This window comes from Schistocerca nitens, chromosome 4 (assembly GCF_023898315.1).
Source record: "Schistocerca nitens isolate TAMUIC-IGC-003100 chromosome 4, iqSchNite1.1, whole genome shotgun sequence".
NCBI classification, from domain to species: domain Eukaryota; kingdom Metazoa; phylum Arthropoda; class Insecta; order Orthoptera; family Acrididae; genus Schistocerca; species Schistocerca nitens.
The window spans coordinates 787,275,177-787,292,587 of record NC_064617.1 but is presented as its reverse complement, the minus strand read 5'-3'; the positions used below and the strand labels follow the sequence as shown (position 1 = coordinate 787,292,587).

The following is a 17,411-nucleotide window of genomic DNA, read 5'->3' as shown; positions in this document are numbered from 1 at the left end:
ATCTCATAAAAATTAATGTTGAAAATTTTGACGAGATCGTACACACAGTTTGGTAATTTGATAGAACTCCAAGATCTATAACACTCAAATAATGAAATAAAAAGTAGGAAGTGTTAAGAGGCTGAAATTACTTACAGAGCACAACATTTTTTGTGAAACTGGTGGCTTAGGACTGATGGTGCACCATACTTTCAGCTACTTTTGTAGTATGCATGATGACTACTATAGGTGATTTTGAAATGAAGAAACTACTTTATTCTGCATATTCTCAATCTGTAATGGGTTATCTAATTATTTTTTGGGGATACTGAACCTCAAGGGTCAATATCTTTTTAAACAAAGGAGAATGGTATATCAGTGATACCTGCTTTCAATTTTGGAATATCCTGCCAAGACCTGTTCAAAGAAACTTATTATTTTAACAATTTCTTCACAACATACATCGTATATTACACAATAGGACCAAAAATATCTATCAAAAGTCTTCAAGGGGTTAACTTAAGTTGGGGATGCATGTATTCGGTGACTTTCAGGAGCATGTTAAATGAAATGTAGATAATGTGATGGATTGTAAGATTCAATAAAAGAGTTTTCTATTGGACAACTTCTACTCCACTTAAGAGAATTTTTATAGAAACTCATAATTTAATATTTTAGGTAATTTTGCAGTTAGAACTAGCACTATAATACATAATCTTCATCAGTGTAAGTCATTACATTGTATTGTACTTAAATTACATGGATTTCTTTGATTTGTTTCTGCTCCAAGATGCCATTCACTGTGGTTTCCACGGAGCACTATTATTGTAAGGAAATGTGAAACGACCTGCAATTTATGTTCTATACTATTCTTTTGTGTTACAGTATTTCAGATGTGTCATAACTGCATTCTGAGCGCTGAATACACAGTCAGCAAAGAATCTATGATATATTTCTAAATACATTGAGTCTTGGATTAAATACCAAAGCAGTTGAAATACTGTAAGTCGAAAAACATAAAAAGGGCTGTCCTTGGCACTGAATAAGCATGCTGATTTCCTAGCTTGTCTTTTCTACATAATGCTGAAATAGTGGAAGGGGTAACCTCAGATTCCCTAAACCCTGTGTAGTACCACTATGGTTCATGTACTTCATAGTAACATACCATCTTGAAATATTGTGGGAATAGCTCAAAAACATTGATAAATTTCCGTCCTCTATGTTCTGTAATAAACAATGCTAACATGGTGCACTGATAACTGGCGTTGTAATTCGTATGCTGTAACATTCGTAATTGTTTATTATTTCTTTCGTGTTTGATGTTCAGTGTATTCAGAACTATAATTTACATTCTGTGTTGGTTGTAGATAATTCGATTGATGGTAGAACATTATTGTGTAATAACATCGCTGAAACAATGTGCTCTGGAGATGGACTTGTTGGAAAGTGAAATCTAGATCTGTGCAAGAAGGACTTGTGGAACAAAGGTAAAAGTATATTTTCATTTGTCGTGATTACAATGATCCAACAGTTGTGCAATGGAGTGTACACTGTGATGAACTTTCTGACTGCTTGAAAAATTGTCTCGAACCGAGAGAGAAACAAAGAACCTTCCCTTATCAGGCAACGCAATTAACCCTTTTTAATCCTTAATTCCATATAGCTTTGATCTTCATCCTTTGTTTTCTCCTTCACCACTCATTTTTTACCTGATAAAGCAGCGACAATTAAATCATCGAAGTTAATAGTTTCCAGTTTTAAGAAATTGGGAATTACCACTACTGTTTGGTAACTAAATAAAACGTCATGAGCAAAGATCGCTAGAAAAAACATTTTATTGAATGGCCGTTTTTGACAACTATTCTCATCAGATCTTATACTTCCGAGTTTTTCAACATATTATCTATTCTGTTACCATACACTGCAGATGAATGACCATGAGCATGACCATGACCATGACAGGAATATATACCTCTTCTGTACCGAAATTAAGTAAACGGCTTCTCTTCTGGCAGCTTACTAATAGCAAACAAGACCTGAACCTCAACACTAGGAATAAATTTATAGCCTTGCTCTCTGAAAACTGAGATAAGCTTGAGCTCTATTGTAGTCTTTGGCTTTAGACCAAAAAAATGGCTTTGAGCACTGTGGGACTCAATATCTGAGGTCATCAGTCCCCTAGAACTTAGAACTACTTAAACTTAACTAACCTAAGGACATCACACACATCCAAGCACGAGGCAGGATTCGAACCTGCGACTGTAGCGGTCGCGCGGTTCCAGACTGAAGCGCCTAGAACCCCTCGGCCACTCCGGCCGGCGGCCTTAGACACAAAGGATTTTTCCGCACTAAGGTTATTGTTTATTGACAAATTACTTCCTCTGTTCTTAACTTAATACATTCTATACGATAACTTTTCCTTTAATTTTATGTTTATATATTACACCTTCATGAATTAGTACGATGGTGTTAGTAATAGAAAAATGGTTAAGAAATAATGAAAGTTTCATTTATGCTTTCTGTCTGTTTCGTGGTGTTCCTTTCTTAGGATGTATCAATAATGATCACTTCGTTAATTTGTTAAGGAATGACTATAATTTTCTGTAAGCCAGTTTTGCATATTCCATGTTGAGATAGAAAGCCAAAACTTGTTTTGGTTTGTTTATATGTCTGCCACAGTAGTTGTAATGCTACCCAGTTTTTATCTGGTCTGTTGCCAGAATTACTGAACTGTAAAGTCACAGATTCTGATCTTGTGATGCATAGAATACAAAAAGACACATAAGTTTTCGCCAGCTTATGTACTGTGTAATTTATATTATGTAAAACTGTAATAAGTTTTGTATTTATTTGAAAAGTAGATACGTCAGATGTTGTGTTATATAATGCATAATTCTTAATATCAGACATTGTAATGATACTGGGTAACTGACAATGATAAAAGAGTAACAGCTGGGCGGAGAGCACAGTCTCTGGTCACTCGGACGCGACGTCAGAGAGACATTCACTGAGGGCATTCACTGTGGGCTGAGTGATGGAAGACGTTTGACACGCAAGTGGCGTGCTCTATGTGGCTACGGTTATGTGAAGCCACATAATATAATATACTGCGAGGCACTGTTCCATGGCGGGTGCGAGCAGATTAAGGAAACACCTATTACAGCGAGATCGTGGCCCTAAATCCGCTGTGGTTAATGCGAGTGCGCTCGTCGAAGTTGGAGTTGTTGGAGCACTATCGCCTACGCCGACTACAGCATTTCGACGTCTACAAAAAGTTGCATGATTTTATACAATCATTCGTGTTGTGTAGATACTGTGAGAAATTTCCCAGTGACTTGATTCTGATCATTTTCCAAATAATAAGTATGACAATAACATTTTCCTACTACATTCTTTAACCTAAGTCATTGTAACCTAGCTAGGGTCCAAACCTTTCCTATGTGTGCTAATGGGAGTATCCTGAGTGGATGAAAAGAACTGAATAAGTAAATTACAAGTCTGTCAGTTTGCTTTTCTATTTAAAAGTTACTTAAATGCAACCGGTAGAAACGCCTCTTTTCTTGCATAACAATCAGAGGCACTGTTCACTTTGAGTTTTGGAATAAAATTTAATAAGCAGTTGCACATAAAAATTTCTGAATGTCATTACCCTTGAGTGTATGGGCTTGATTCAAAGTTCATTATCGGTATATGTTGCAATTCCCATAATCAAGCACATGATTAGTTTCCAGTCCAATTAACTTTCAAAAGTGATGAAGAATTCTATTAGAAACTATTTTATTAAACTTCAATTAATTTATGTTTTGTCAGAACTGCAAATATCTAGTTACCAGTAGCGTGAGGCTCCGTAAGTTTTGTCGAGCTACACTTCTACTAAATTCAGTGTCGTGTATTTCATAGCACATTCCTAATTAATTCATTTAACTATATTATATTATCTTAAGTTATTTCTGGCAGTATTCACTTTTGTTTTTCTTGGAGTTTCAACTATGCCTGTGTTCACCTTTTGCTGCCATGTGATTATTTCAATATTGTTTCGAGCGACTGCTATTCAGGCCATTACTAATTTATCGAGCAGTAAATGCCCTACTCTGCTGGTGACCGTAATTATTAATTATCTTAAATCATTACGCATGAGTTGTTATGGCCTAGCCGATCCTTATGATACCCCTTTCCTATTAGTATTTCACGCGAGCGATTGCACTAATTATCAACTGAGACAACATAAAGTATAATAGCAGCAGAATGCTAGGAGAGGAACAAGTTATTTTTTAAAACAGCTTGTTGAACACATCTTCCCTGTAATCGGTGTCAGATTTCTTCGGAAATGGCAGCCTTATTCAAAATTTAATAATTTCTGTTGGATGCACTCGAAACATAATCAAATTACCACAGTAACGGATTAGTGAAAAGGCGTGGTGGAGGGGGGGGGGGCAGACACGTTACAGTGTGACACAGGGAACCTCATTAGAGTTTGGAAATGATCGTAAGATATTCTGGTTTTCATACCTGAAATGAGATAGGGTCGGAGAACACGACGAAGCCGATGTCGTACTCTCCCGTGGCGAGGTTGAAGCCGGTGTGCCAGAAAACACCAGAGGCCTCGTACACGGTCCCACCGCTCTCGCGCTTGGAGCTTCCTGCACGCACTGAGAAATAACTCCAGCCGACGCCATAGACACAGTGTGCAGCAGTCAGCACGTACGCGGAACTTATGATGGAGCCGCCGCAGGCGTGTTCGTTCAGATACTGCAACGAGACCATATACGGGTGCTGCGAGATGTCCACCATATCACCAGAGATTATACGCCCGCCGGGACGGCGTCCCAGAGGGCGATGCCTCACGGAGGGCGCAGCATTGCACGCGGCAGCTAGCAGGAACAAAGCAATGGCTGACTTCATCTCTCTGGCTGGCACTGCATAGCACTACGATTGTTATATGAGCCGTTCATATCAGCTATCTGACACACTCCAAAGCGACCGCTTCTGTAGCGTAAACAAGTCAAGAACAACTACCAAGTTAAGAGGCTACATCACACTTCGGGTTTCAGGAATACGTCATTTTATGACCACAGACGATACCATCACTCAAGTAACGACTCTTAACGATAGTGATCTCCAAATGACAAGAAGGAACGGAAAAAACTTCAACGAGATTTGTCGTTAAGCGTGTGCAGGTCCTTTAATTATGATCGAATGACTGTACGGATTTCTGACTTTTAGTAATGATTGTTCGAGTCCTTCTTGCGTCATTGTAGCTCTAAGTTTTGATTCCTCTTCAGCTGGGGTGTTTTGGGTGGGTAGTAGGTTTTCCAGGCTTCTGTTTACGAGTTGTTCACGTTCTTATTTGAAGTTTGTATCCCTTGGGTGTTGACGTATCTCCAACAGAATAGTTTTGAAAGTATCCGCTTTATCACTATCGCCTGATGTGATTTTCCTTCAATGAGGAATGGAGGTTCTGCTGTGCGAGTTAATCCTTCCTTCTTTTTAAATGTGTTCCAGTTGTGGTCAAGATTCTGGCATACGCTTGCGCACATTTCTGAGCTGTATTCTTTGAGTTCTCGTTTCATCATGGCGTTTGCTGGTTTCCAGACCTAGTTTAGTGATAAGTCCACAACGTAAAACAGAAGAAGTTCCTTTTCTTCTGTATTCCAGCTTGCACCAGATTCACATTTCACACAATTTCGCACCAAGTATTCTCATTTGAGGATACAGGGTACTTTTCCAGCTCTATATTATGTAAAAATCAACATCTATTTCTTTCAGGCACTGTTTATAATGTAATGTATAGATTTTTTTGTTGATATCAGGTAGTTCAGCACACTTTCTAAGCAAATTAAAAGTATTTTGAATATTTTTGAACCTGCTTAGGGTTATTAAAAAATTACAAAGAAATTGATGCAATTTTTTTCCAAAATGCTTCCTCAAATTGAGGTACCATTTAATCCAATGTTATACATTTGAAGGAGAACAAATTTGTATCAGATATGCATGACGTGATGGCTGCATGATGCAGCCCCCACCCAGCTGCCCCACTAATGTCTGACTTCGACTACCCCCGAGCTGACTGGGATGCCTACTGGGAATCCATTGCCTCACAGGTCGAAACCACTTCCTCACCTTCCACCACACCTGACGCTGTGGAGGCCCATGTTCCTACCAAACCCATCCACCCTCACTGCCCTACTCTTTCTCCAAAGGCATTCCTTCTTCTCCGTGATCCCACAGGCTCTACCTCTCCTTCCTCCATACCCGTGGACAGAAAACACTCCTCCGCCAAAGGAAATTACATCGACACATCCAAACTTCCTTACACCAAAGAAACGTGGAAACTGATGCCAGACATGTACATGCCTCATCTCCACCCTCCGTGCAAACTCCTCCAAGTACTGGTCTGCCTCCCATTGCCTTACTGATAGCCATCCCAACCCGCATTACCTGCTTCTCCACGACGACGGCCCCTTCCCTGACAACCTCAGTAAGGTTAACCATTTTGCTTCCCACCTCTCAGAGGTCTTCTCCATTACCAACGATCCCCACTTTGATTACTCCCTCTTCCCCACAGTCCTTCAACGCGCCGATACCTCTGTCCTGCCACTCGCCCCCACTTTCCAGTACTTGGATCAGTTACCCCCATCAGACAAAACACTCCCATTGCCGCATACGACATCAACCCCCTCCTACTGTAGCGTCCCAAGTTGTTCCGAGCGAACGTTTGTTTTAGGAGAGCTTGCTGCATGTAACTTCGGGGGCTGACATCTAGCTGTGCACCTGGCACTGCCTGCCATGGGAAAGCTATTCAATGTCTCTTACTGAACACGTACATTCACCACCTATAAGAGCCTAAATGAACGATATCAAATATTATTCAATCATTTTCAAAATCGGTACACTTCTTTTTGTTATTCAGAAGAAGATTGTATAAAAATTTCACAATGTAACTATCATAGTTTCGGAGACAGAAAAAATTTCTTGAAAAGTCAAAAACCAACACTTAAGGAATTAAATTCAGCTATGAACTATAATAGGTTATCTTTTGGTATCATTTAAAAAAGCACAAACAGAACTCTCACTGTGCAGAATTAATTAATTCAGACTTTCATATTAAAACTTTAATAATTTTTCGTTTTCATAATATAAAATTCATACAAAATTTTTATTAATTGAAACCCTCAGCTGCCGACAGGTGTAGTTGATATACCTCGATGGGGACAGCTGAAAATGTGTGCCCCGACCGGGACTCGAACGTGGAATCTCTTGCTTACATGGCAGACGCTCTATCCATCTGTTTTATCTCATTTTGTTCTATATTGTTCGTTCAATTCATTCAGGGCGGACGTCCGGTGACACCTGTTCATGTTCCTCGTTGATCCGTTCACTCAGTTTTTTTTATTACAGCGGTTACCTAACCCTCTGACCGAACATGCTGAGTTACTGTGCCGGCAGCTGAGCCACTGAGGACACAGATGAATAGCGCGACTGCAGGGACTTATCCGTTGCCCACTTCCCGTGAGACCCACATTCCCAACTGTCCACAATCTACATACGTAATGTACCTAATAGATATCTTCATATAAAATTATTATTTCTGTCTAATATTGTTGTGGGAGTAAATCTGAGTAAACGAGAGTGTGTATGTCGGACATTCGTCAAATTTTAATGTTGCATTATATACTGTCTAAAGTAACCTGCAAGAGTTACACAAGCCTGTCGTGGGAAAATGATCCTAGGGGATTTGCCTACTTTGCTGATGACGTAAGTCTAGGCGTGATTACTATTGTAACAGTGCAACCAGAAAGTCACCTGGAGTAAAATCTGTATCTAAAGAATATTTACAGAATTATTGTCTTTTCGTAATCGTTTATTAAAAATTACTTTAATATTTTTATGTCAGATTGATGCAAATGCATCTGTGTGTAAGGATTGGTGCGAGTATGATCATGAGCGAGCAATCTGATTGGCAGCGAGTATAGTCAGCTAATCAGAATTGAGATGGTTCCTGCTCATTACCTGATAATTATACTGGGAGTGAGGCTGGAAGAAGGGAGTCGCTAAGTCGATAGCAGTTGTTGTTGAGGGCTGCTTGGCAAAATTTTAGAGATTTTGTCTAAATCTGTTGGACACAAATTTGCGTGTGAAATATTGGCCTTCATAGTATCTGCGTGGCATGTTTCAGTATTCGAGCACTGAGCATTTTTTTGCGAGCAGGTTTTTTTTAGAAATTCACAAGAAGGACTGACTGTAATAACTCATAATTGTGGTGAGATTAATGACTGTGAAAACGTTGTTTAATTCAGGTCGGGTTTGGACAGATTTCTGGCTGCTGTGCATGTAAAATGTGTGTATGAATTGTGAACTGGAAGGAAATAGCCAATAGTTTAAATGTGAACTGAATAGTACCTTTTCTTTGCCTATCACGGATAAAATAAACATTTTTGTGTGGAAATTTCGGACATTACTTTCCAGAAGTCAATCCATTTTCTTACCACCTAATAAAATTTTTAATACTGCATTTCTACAGAAATTTCTTTCATAACTAGAGTTGCGAGGCCTCAGTAACTGTAGATATTAGGTGGTCTTTTTCATCAACACTTCTTTCACATCATCTTGTAAGTATCTACATTGCCGAGTGAAGGGTCATTGAGCAGACGCTGTTCTGAGGTAGGTGAATTTTAATTTGCCACTTGCTTCAGTCAGTGCTAGAGAACATTTTAACACCACCACACCGCAATTTGTGCTTTATCGGCCGCAAAAAAACAGTAGTAAAGTTCGGATGTGTTTCAGATATGTTTGTGAATATGCTCCACCATATGAAAGAAATGGGATCAGATTTTAATAGTTAATCAAATGGTTTGGGTTGCGAAGTTAAAACGTCCTTGAGTTCTGATATTGACGAAAAAATAAATAAAATGGGATTAAATATTGACGCTAAAATGAGTCAAATGGGTTCAGAAATTAAAGCTTCAATAAGTTCTCACATTGATACTAAAATGAATAAACTAGGTTTGGATATAAATGAGTTACACAGTGAGGTTGTAGAAATGGAATCCAAAATGGAAAATAAAATTTCGAATTTGAGGGAACTGTGGACAAATAACCTGATTCTGTTTGGCAATAATATTAAGAGCGATATTAATCAGGTCAGACTAGAATGTAATGCTGTAATTGTAACAGTGGAAAGTGAACTAACTTCCCAAATTAAGCAGGTTGCTGAGGGTAGCGAACAGTTCAAAGCATACATAAATTCCGAAGAGGATAAAATTCATGAACATGTAGAGCTCGTAGAAAATTACTGTGAGGTTAACCATGCTGCCTTAGAAAGTAGAATTAAAGAAGGGAAAGACAGGTGTACAAAGTTTGGAGCACAAGTGGCTAATAAAATCACTAACCTAGAAACTAACATTAGTCAGTTAGGTACCAGTGTGAATCAACAGTTGTGTGAACATGACAGTAGACTAACAAAAGTAGAACCTTGTGTCAACAGCAGGAGTGGTAGTATCCTATCTAACAGTGTAATAGACTCATCTGAAATAGCATATGCAACTCATCGACAATTTTTGTAATTTGATACAAACAGGAATGTGCATCCGAAAGAATTCTGGAGCGACTTCGATGGTGTGTTACCTAAAGTATGGAATGACAAGCAAAAAATAGGTTTTATTACATCTAATTTTATGGGAGAAGCTAGAATTTGGGGTAATTTCTGATAAGTATGATGAGTTGGCGGACTTCAAACAGGCATTTTTTGAAGAATATTGGGGCAAGAGGAAACATGGATGTTTTGAATAAGTTTTGGTCAGGGGAGAGATACGATCCCAAGAAAGATAATATTAAAAGGTCTGTACAAAAATGGGTAACTACTTTATCATATCTAAGTTCAAAAGTAGAAACTGAGCAAATAATTATGGGGATAGAAAATAAGCTGCCGTTGTAATGGAGAAACAAAATAATTTCAGTTCCTAGAGATAATCTTAATAGATTTATCCACTATTTGGAAAAGGTAGAAAGTATTTTAAAGGAAGAAGAAAATGCTAGGAGAGAATATAGGCTTACTGTCAGACAGAATGATAATAGAGCTGAATTTAATGTAAACAGAATTAGCGTCCAAAGAGATAATGGATACAGAGGTAGATTTAGAGGACGAGGAGATTCTAATGGGAATAGGTTCAACGAACGGGTTCAGTATTATGACTGCCATCAGCTGTTGGCTGATGTAACAGAGAGGCGATGCCCACCCAATGACAGGCATTTTAGACATAGTAACAACACCCGACAGGAAAACTGTTAGCTGTCTGCGATGAAGCTGTCGCTCGCAGACGAAAACATTACAGGTTAAACCCGCTAGCGACAACCTTTCTAAGGAAGGCGCCTACAAAACAAAATATTGGTAATAATGATTTAGCCACTGAGAGAGCAGAGGAGAGTGACACGGAGAAACTAAAGGTATATCCGGTAAATAAAGTAGCATTATATGATACAGATAGTGCAAATAAAGGTCATAAGGACCATAATCATAAGAAACAAATAAATTTAAGTGAAGATTCGGATGAGGAAATGGGGGTGAATCAGCACTGTTGAACAGATGAGAGGCTACCAATGAATTGTGGAATTAATGCGGGAATATGGGTCGAGGAAGTTTTGAGTAAATTAATTGAAATAATTTCTGAAAGTGAGAATGGATAATCGAAAGAAGGGGAAAAAGAAAGTGGTGTAGAAATTTCTGACAATATCTTGGAAGGGGTTGCAGAGTCAGAGAAAAATTATGGTGAGAAGTTGGAGGAGTATTTTAAGTCGTCAATAGTGGACAGACTTGTGGAAGCTGTCACTACTAATAATAAGCAAAAGGAGGACCCAGTAAATGTAAGTATGATTTCCACAAGGAAGGTAGGATTTGACAGACGAGAAGTGGTGCAGGATTTGTTACAGGAGCCTGAGTATGTAATTAGGGGAGAGTATGTAGGACAACTGATTATTGAAGTAATGTTGTTTGAAGAAAAAGTTCCTTGTCTAATTGATACCGGTTCGGAAGTGTGTTCTGTATTACAGATTTTGGTAAATACTCTCTCAAAGAATAAAGAAGAAGTTGTCATGCCAGAGACTGGTTTACACATTATTGCAGCTACTGGAAAAACTAAGAACGTGGTCCTATTACCCATAACTGTAAGTGAGGTTGCCATAAAACAGAATTTTCCAGTTATAAATGGACTCAGGGTGGGTGCCGACTTCTTGCATAAAAACGAAGGATGGTTAATTTTGGACCCAATGATGTAGTTATAGGAATCAGTGGAAAACCTGCAGTTATTCCATTCATTGGAAAAAGACAGAGTGTAAACGAATAACAGTGACAAAAAAAAATGGTTCAAATGGCTCTGAGCACTATGGGACTTAACTGCTGAGGTCATCAGTCCCCTAGGACTTAGAACTACTTAAACCTAACTAACCTAAGGACATCACACACATCCATGCCAGAGGCAGGAGTCGAACCTGCGACCGTAGCGGTCGCGCAGTTCCAGACTGAAGCGCCTAGAACAGCTCGGCCACTCCGGCCGGCAACAAAGTGACTTTCCAATACGATACTGTAAGGTGGCTACATTGATCGAAGGGTATAATTAACATGGTGAAAGAAAAGAAGTGGATCCTTCTGAGTTAGTGTCAGAATTAGGAACGTGGAGAAATTACAGGAACTTACAGAATTAACTGAAATGCGAAAGGACAATTTAAGACAAATTTTGAATAAACATTGTGAGTTATTTTCAGCTCAGCTTGGATTAGTTCGAAATTACGAATGCTATTTATCCCTGAAAGAAGATGCATATATTTTCAAAAAACCGTTTGCCGTTCCAGAAGTGCATAAGGAAGCCGTTCGGAACTTAATACAGAAAATGCTCGATTGGGGGATAATTGAAAAGGCTGTTAGTGTATACAATAACCCATTGGTTGTAGTACCTAAGAAGGACGGCTCAGTTAGGCGGGTTTTAAACGCTAGGGCGTTGAATAAGATTGTTTTACCAGAGTGACCGGCCAGAAAACATTGAAGAACTATACAAAAGTTCAAAGGGGCTAAATTTTTTACTTCTACGGATACTGGAATCTACCTCTGGCTAAGGAATCCAGAAAGTATACAGCGTTCCTGTTTAAAGGACGATGTTACCAGTATAATATTGTGCCTTATGGGTTGAATATCAGTGTTTGTGCATTTGTCAGGGCAATCTCTCAGGTTTCAGGTGCTCAGTTATTGAGGCGAATTACTATTTATGTGGACGATGTATTGGTTTCGCCTCCCACTTGGGAAGAGCACTGTTTGTTGTTAGACAATGTGTTAAATGCTATTAAAACGGGGGGGGGGGGGGGAGGGATGAAAATGAAGTTAGATAAGACAGAATTTGTGAAAAAAGAAATTAAATTCCTGGGACATATAGTAAGCGGGGAAGGAATTATGCCCAGTCCAAGTAAAATAAATGCTATTAGTGACTATACAGCACCGGCCACACGTAAGGAATTAAAAGGAATGTTCGGTTTGTTTCAATTTTATCGCAAATTTGTGGCAGGGCAATTATTTAACGATCCTTGTTTAAGGGAATTGTTGAAGAAAAATGTTCCCTATAAGTGGAACCCGGAATCTCAAACCTCTGTTGAAAAACTTAAGGAAGCACTAGTGAACAGCCAGATTTAGAATCATCCTGACTTTTCAAAACCTTTTTGTTTAGTTATGGTCTGGGGTTAGAATTTTTCCAGATTGAGATGGTTGGAGAAGAACAGCTCCACAAAACGATCGCATTTGCAAGTCGATCGTTACAACAAGCGGAGAAAAATTACAGCATCTCTGAACTGGAAGCTTTAGAGCCTCTTTTCGGTTTGCACAGGTTTGAGCAATACCTGTTAGGGCATAAAGTGTTGATTTTTACGGACCATAGTGCTCTAATTTATTTAAATACTTGTCAGGTCAAACATGGTAGACTCAGGAGGTGGTCTGTGTATTTGCAACAATTTAACTATGAGATGCAGTTTATAAAGAGTGCTGAAAACGTAGTGGCAGATGTGCTATCCAGAAGTTTAAAGAATAAGGAGTAGGGAGTGGATCCAGTAACGAACAAAAATTGTGATGAGATATTGATCGCAGTATTTCAACCACAGGAAGAGGGATCGATTAAACGTATATGTAAGAACCTTAGACGAGAACGGAATCAAAAGGATAATTTTAAATTGGTGAAAAGTAGAATAGGTCACCCCGATTTTCCAAAACTAGCATAATATTTCCAAGTTTACAAAGATATTCTTTTTAGGAGGAGAAAGAACACTAACGAGGATTGGCGTATTTGTTTCCCTGAACAACATGTGGATCTGTTAATTGATTTTGTACATAATAAATATGGGCATTATGGAGCACGTAAATACATTGACAGATAAGTGAAGTTGTGATATTTGACAACATGTGGCGCAGAGCGCAGAAGAGGCTGGAATGCTGTGACAGGTTTCAAAAGGTACGAGCTAGTAACAGAATTATACAGGGACTGATATACTTTGTGGAACCCCAAAACAAACTAGATTTAGTAGCAACAGATCTTTTCGCCCCACTACCAGTTTCAAGAGGAGGTTGTCAGTATGTGTTCGTACTGGTGGATGGATTTACTAAATATGTGAAATTTTATCCGCTTAAGAAGGCTAACTCTTAGGTATTTGTAAGTAAACTAGAGACAGACTATTTTGTCAACATTGGTGTGCCAACAGCTATTTTGTCCGATAATGGTCCACAGTTTATATCTGAGGGTTGTGAAGAATGTTTAAGTAAGAAACACACAGAGCACATCAAAATTTCGGCGTATTTTCAACAGGGAAACATGTATGAAAGAATCATGAAATACGTTAACCGTCTCTGTAGGACATACTGTCATAAGAAGCACTCAGCATGGGCTAATTACTTGGGGAGCTTTGAGGAAGTAATTAATAATTTAAAACACGAAGCCAAAGGTTTTGTTCCAGTAGAATTAATGGAAGGGATTGGACCTAACAACATCCTATTTCATTTAGTAGAATTCCCTAAAATCACAGAATCGGCTATATAAGAAAAGAAGAAGGTAGCTCATGCCAATATTAGAAAAAAGGTGTTGGAAAGAAAAAGGAGACATGATGCGATAGCTAATCCAAGGAGGTTTCAAATGGTTCAAATGGCTCTAAGCACTATGGGACTTAACATCTGAGGTCATCAGTCCCCTAGACTTAGAACTACTTAAACCTAACTAACCTAAGAACATCACACACATCCATGCCCAACGCAGGATTCGAACCTGCGACCGTAACAACAGCGCGGTTCCCGACAGAAGCGCCTAGAACCGCTCGGCCACGGAGGCCGCCAACGAGCTTTCAGATTGGTGATCTAGTGCTAGTAAAGACTAAGGAAAAATCTAAGAAACTTACGGCTGAAACTAAGAAATTTACGGACGAGTATGTAGGACCCTTTAGAGGTATAGAAAAGCCGCATGCTAATGCCTATAGACTGGAGTATGTGAAATCACATAAACTTTTTGAATTAAGAAACGTTAGTGATTTAGAAGGAAGTCTAAAACCGTAGTAACTACACGGGATTACTACCCTATTCTCCATCCTGATTTTTTCCTCCAGGGCCATGTGTCTTGCACGTTGCGGTTAGCTCCCGCAGAGCGCCCAGCTGGTCGGTTTATTCCCTCAATTTTCATTTTCGTAAACCGGTCGCCTATCTGTCCCTTTAATCTATGCGACCTTTCTTCCCACCTTTAGGCAACGGCCTTACCGCAGTGGATACACCGGTTGCCGTCAGCTCACCGAAGTTAAGCGCTGTCGGGCGTGGCCAGTACTTGGATGGGTGACCATCAGGTCCACCATGAGCTGTTGCCATTTTTCGGGGTGCACTCAGCCTCGTGATGCCAATTGAGGAGCTACTCGACCGAATAGTAGCGACTCCGGTCAAAGAAAACCATCATAACGACTGGGAGAGCAGTGTGCTGACCACACACGCCTCCTATCCGCATCCTCATCTAAGGATGACACGCCGGCCGGATGGTCCCGATGGGCCACTTGTGGCCTGATGACGGAGTGCTTCCCACCTTTGGAAGTGGGGAAGAAACACTTTTCTATCCATCCATTGCAATTCCTTATATTGCCACTCAGTACTACCAACAAGTTATGGACCTGTTGAGTGATGTGAACACTTTGGCAACAATACTCCTCCCTCCTATCCTTGACATAGGTGATCGGCAGAACAGTTATTCAACCAAACAGCACAGATTTACATTGACACATGAATTGTAATAGTGAACTAAGATACTGACCAAAACTAACATAAAGATAAATGACATGACTTGAAAGCCACAGACAGGTGGACTTGAGTGTATTTAATATTGTCTGTCAGTAATGTATGTTTTCTTGAATATAGTGAATGGGATGTGTTGGAGATAGAGGTGTACAAATTCCCCTTGCAGCCTGCTTGCCCCTAGCTCCTCTGCAACCATTCATGCCGGTCAGCCTGCCGCGACGTAAACACAAGAGTACGCATGTACTGAGGCATAGTGGGTAATGCGACCGACTTGGGCTCCCGCAAGCCCGGGCTACCTGGGTTCCCGCAGGCCTGCCAAGCTTCACGGGACCCGCTCAGCTTGCTGCGCTTGACAACAGGTTGCGCTGTCAAGCTACCGTGACTAGAGTAGCCAGGTAGTTAGCCCGCAGTTCATTTATCGCAACGATGGGGGCAGCACAATGAATAGGTCGGACTTTAGTGAGATTGGAAAAAAAGTTGACAACTGGCGAATACATGCTGGTAACGAAACAGAGCACAAGTGCCACATAGGAAACGTTTTCGTGTGTTTATGAGGCCGCTTCAAATAAATCGGTAGGTGTGTCTCAATGCAAACTATGTAAAAAGTTCCTAAGTACTTATTCAGGAACCTCGAGTATGTTACGACATGTGTGCAAATTTGACAAGCAGTTCCCTCACTCCGGAAATATCTTGAAAGAGGACAAAGATTTAGTGGCCGAAAAGGGCGTCGAAATGTGTGCTAAGGACCTGAGACAATTTAGTAGTATAGAGGGAGAAGGATTTCATGGTAACCCGCAAACGATGTCAAAATCTTTTGTAAGGTACTCTATTCCATGCACTGTCCGAAATATTATGTAGACAGTAATGTTCCTCTTGATGGTCAAGTGTGCAAAATTTCTTCAAGATCGGAATAAAACTGTAGGTTGGTGTAGAAGTGTGTAAGTAAAGTACCCTCCGCCATGCACCATTCAGAATTTTAAGAAGACAGCACCCTTCATCCTGCTTTGAATATCAAGTATGCCAAATTTCATCAAGATCGGAATAAAAACGTACAATTTGTCGAATTCCGTTAGGTAAAGTAACCTCTGCCATGCACCCTACGAAATTTTAAGTATACTGTGACCTTCCTATTGGTTTCAAGGTATAGTGTCCAAAATTTCATCAAGATTGTATGCAATACAAACACACGGACACAATGAAAACGCACTTTCAGTTTTTCTCAAATTTTCCAATTTTTCGGTCGATTTTCGAAAAATTTTATTTCATAAAAACCTTGTGCTGAGAATTACGAACACAGCAAAAAAAAAAAAAATTGCCGAATTGGTCCAGCCGTTCTCGAGTTTTACACTTATCAACGCATTTGGCAATTCATTTTTATTTATATAGATAATAAACCCGAAACATACGCGTAAAGGAAGAATGTACAAATAAAACCCAATATTTTTTGACCTGAAATTAATATATATATATATATATATATATATATATATATATATATATATATATATATATATATATATAATGTTAGGGCTTGTCTTTTGGTGCTCAGGTAAAATAAAAACTTTTAATTAACGTTCATAATACAATGACGCGCGCAGACTAAACGGCTGCGTAGCGCAGCTCAGCAGTAATATGGGCAGGCAAGCAAGTTTCCCGCAGCCTGCCCGGGTTGGGTTCTGCTTGGCTTGGCTGGGAGTGAAGCAGCCTGCCCGTTCTGTTGACAACGCGCGGCGGCCTGCCTGGCCACCAGGCAAGCATGGGCGGGTTAAAAGCGGAACATGTACACCTCTGGTTGGAGAGCCACACTAGTTGGCGTACGTCGTGCTTAATGTTTATCTATAGAGACCTTTTTTGTATGTATAGGCCTATATATTGTAATTTGATCATGAGATGATGAAGAGCCACTGTAATTGGCTACCAGGTTCAGTACTGTTCTATAAGGATCATTTAATTTTCTTGAGTAGGATAAATGTGAGGACTTTGCTCCAGCCACAGATGAAGGCAAGGATATTTTTCAGAGATTTTATAAGGACTTTCTATAGACTAGGTATTCTTTGTATTTAGCAGTATGTAAGATGTGCCTCGGAGCTACTGAAGCCGACAGAAGCAAATTTTAGTAACGTGATAAAATTGTTTTCTCTTT

At 39.6% G+C, this 17,411-nt stretch overlaps 1 protein-coding gene and 1 pseudogene across 1 annotated transcript in view; one reads left to right on the top strand and one right to left on the bottom strand.

Moving 5' to 3' along the window:
* Nucleotides 1–4,888, bottom strand: part of LOC126252099 (trypsin-3-like) — a 46,289-nt gene extending 41,401 nt beyond the window's left edge. The window contains exon 1 of the mRNA XM_049952958.1: nt 4,489–4,888. Within this exon, the coding sequence (XP_049808915.1) occupies nt 4,489–4,881 (393 nt within the window). The 5' untranslated portion in view covers nt 4,882–4,888. The remainder of the gene's footprint in view (nt 1–4,488) is intronic.
* Nucleotides 4,889–14,732: 9,844 nt separating this feature from the next.
* LOC126254300 (5S ribosomal RNA) lies at nt 14,733–14,850 on the top strand (annotated as a pseudogene).
* Nucleotides 14,851–17,411: the final 2,561 nt, after the last annotated feature.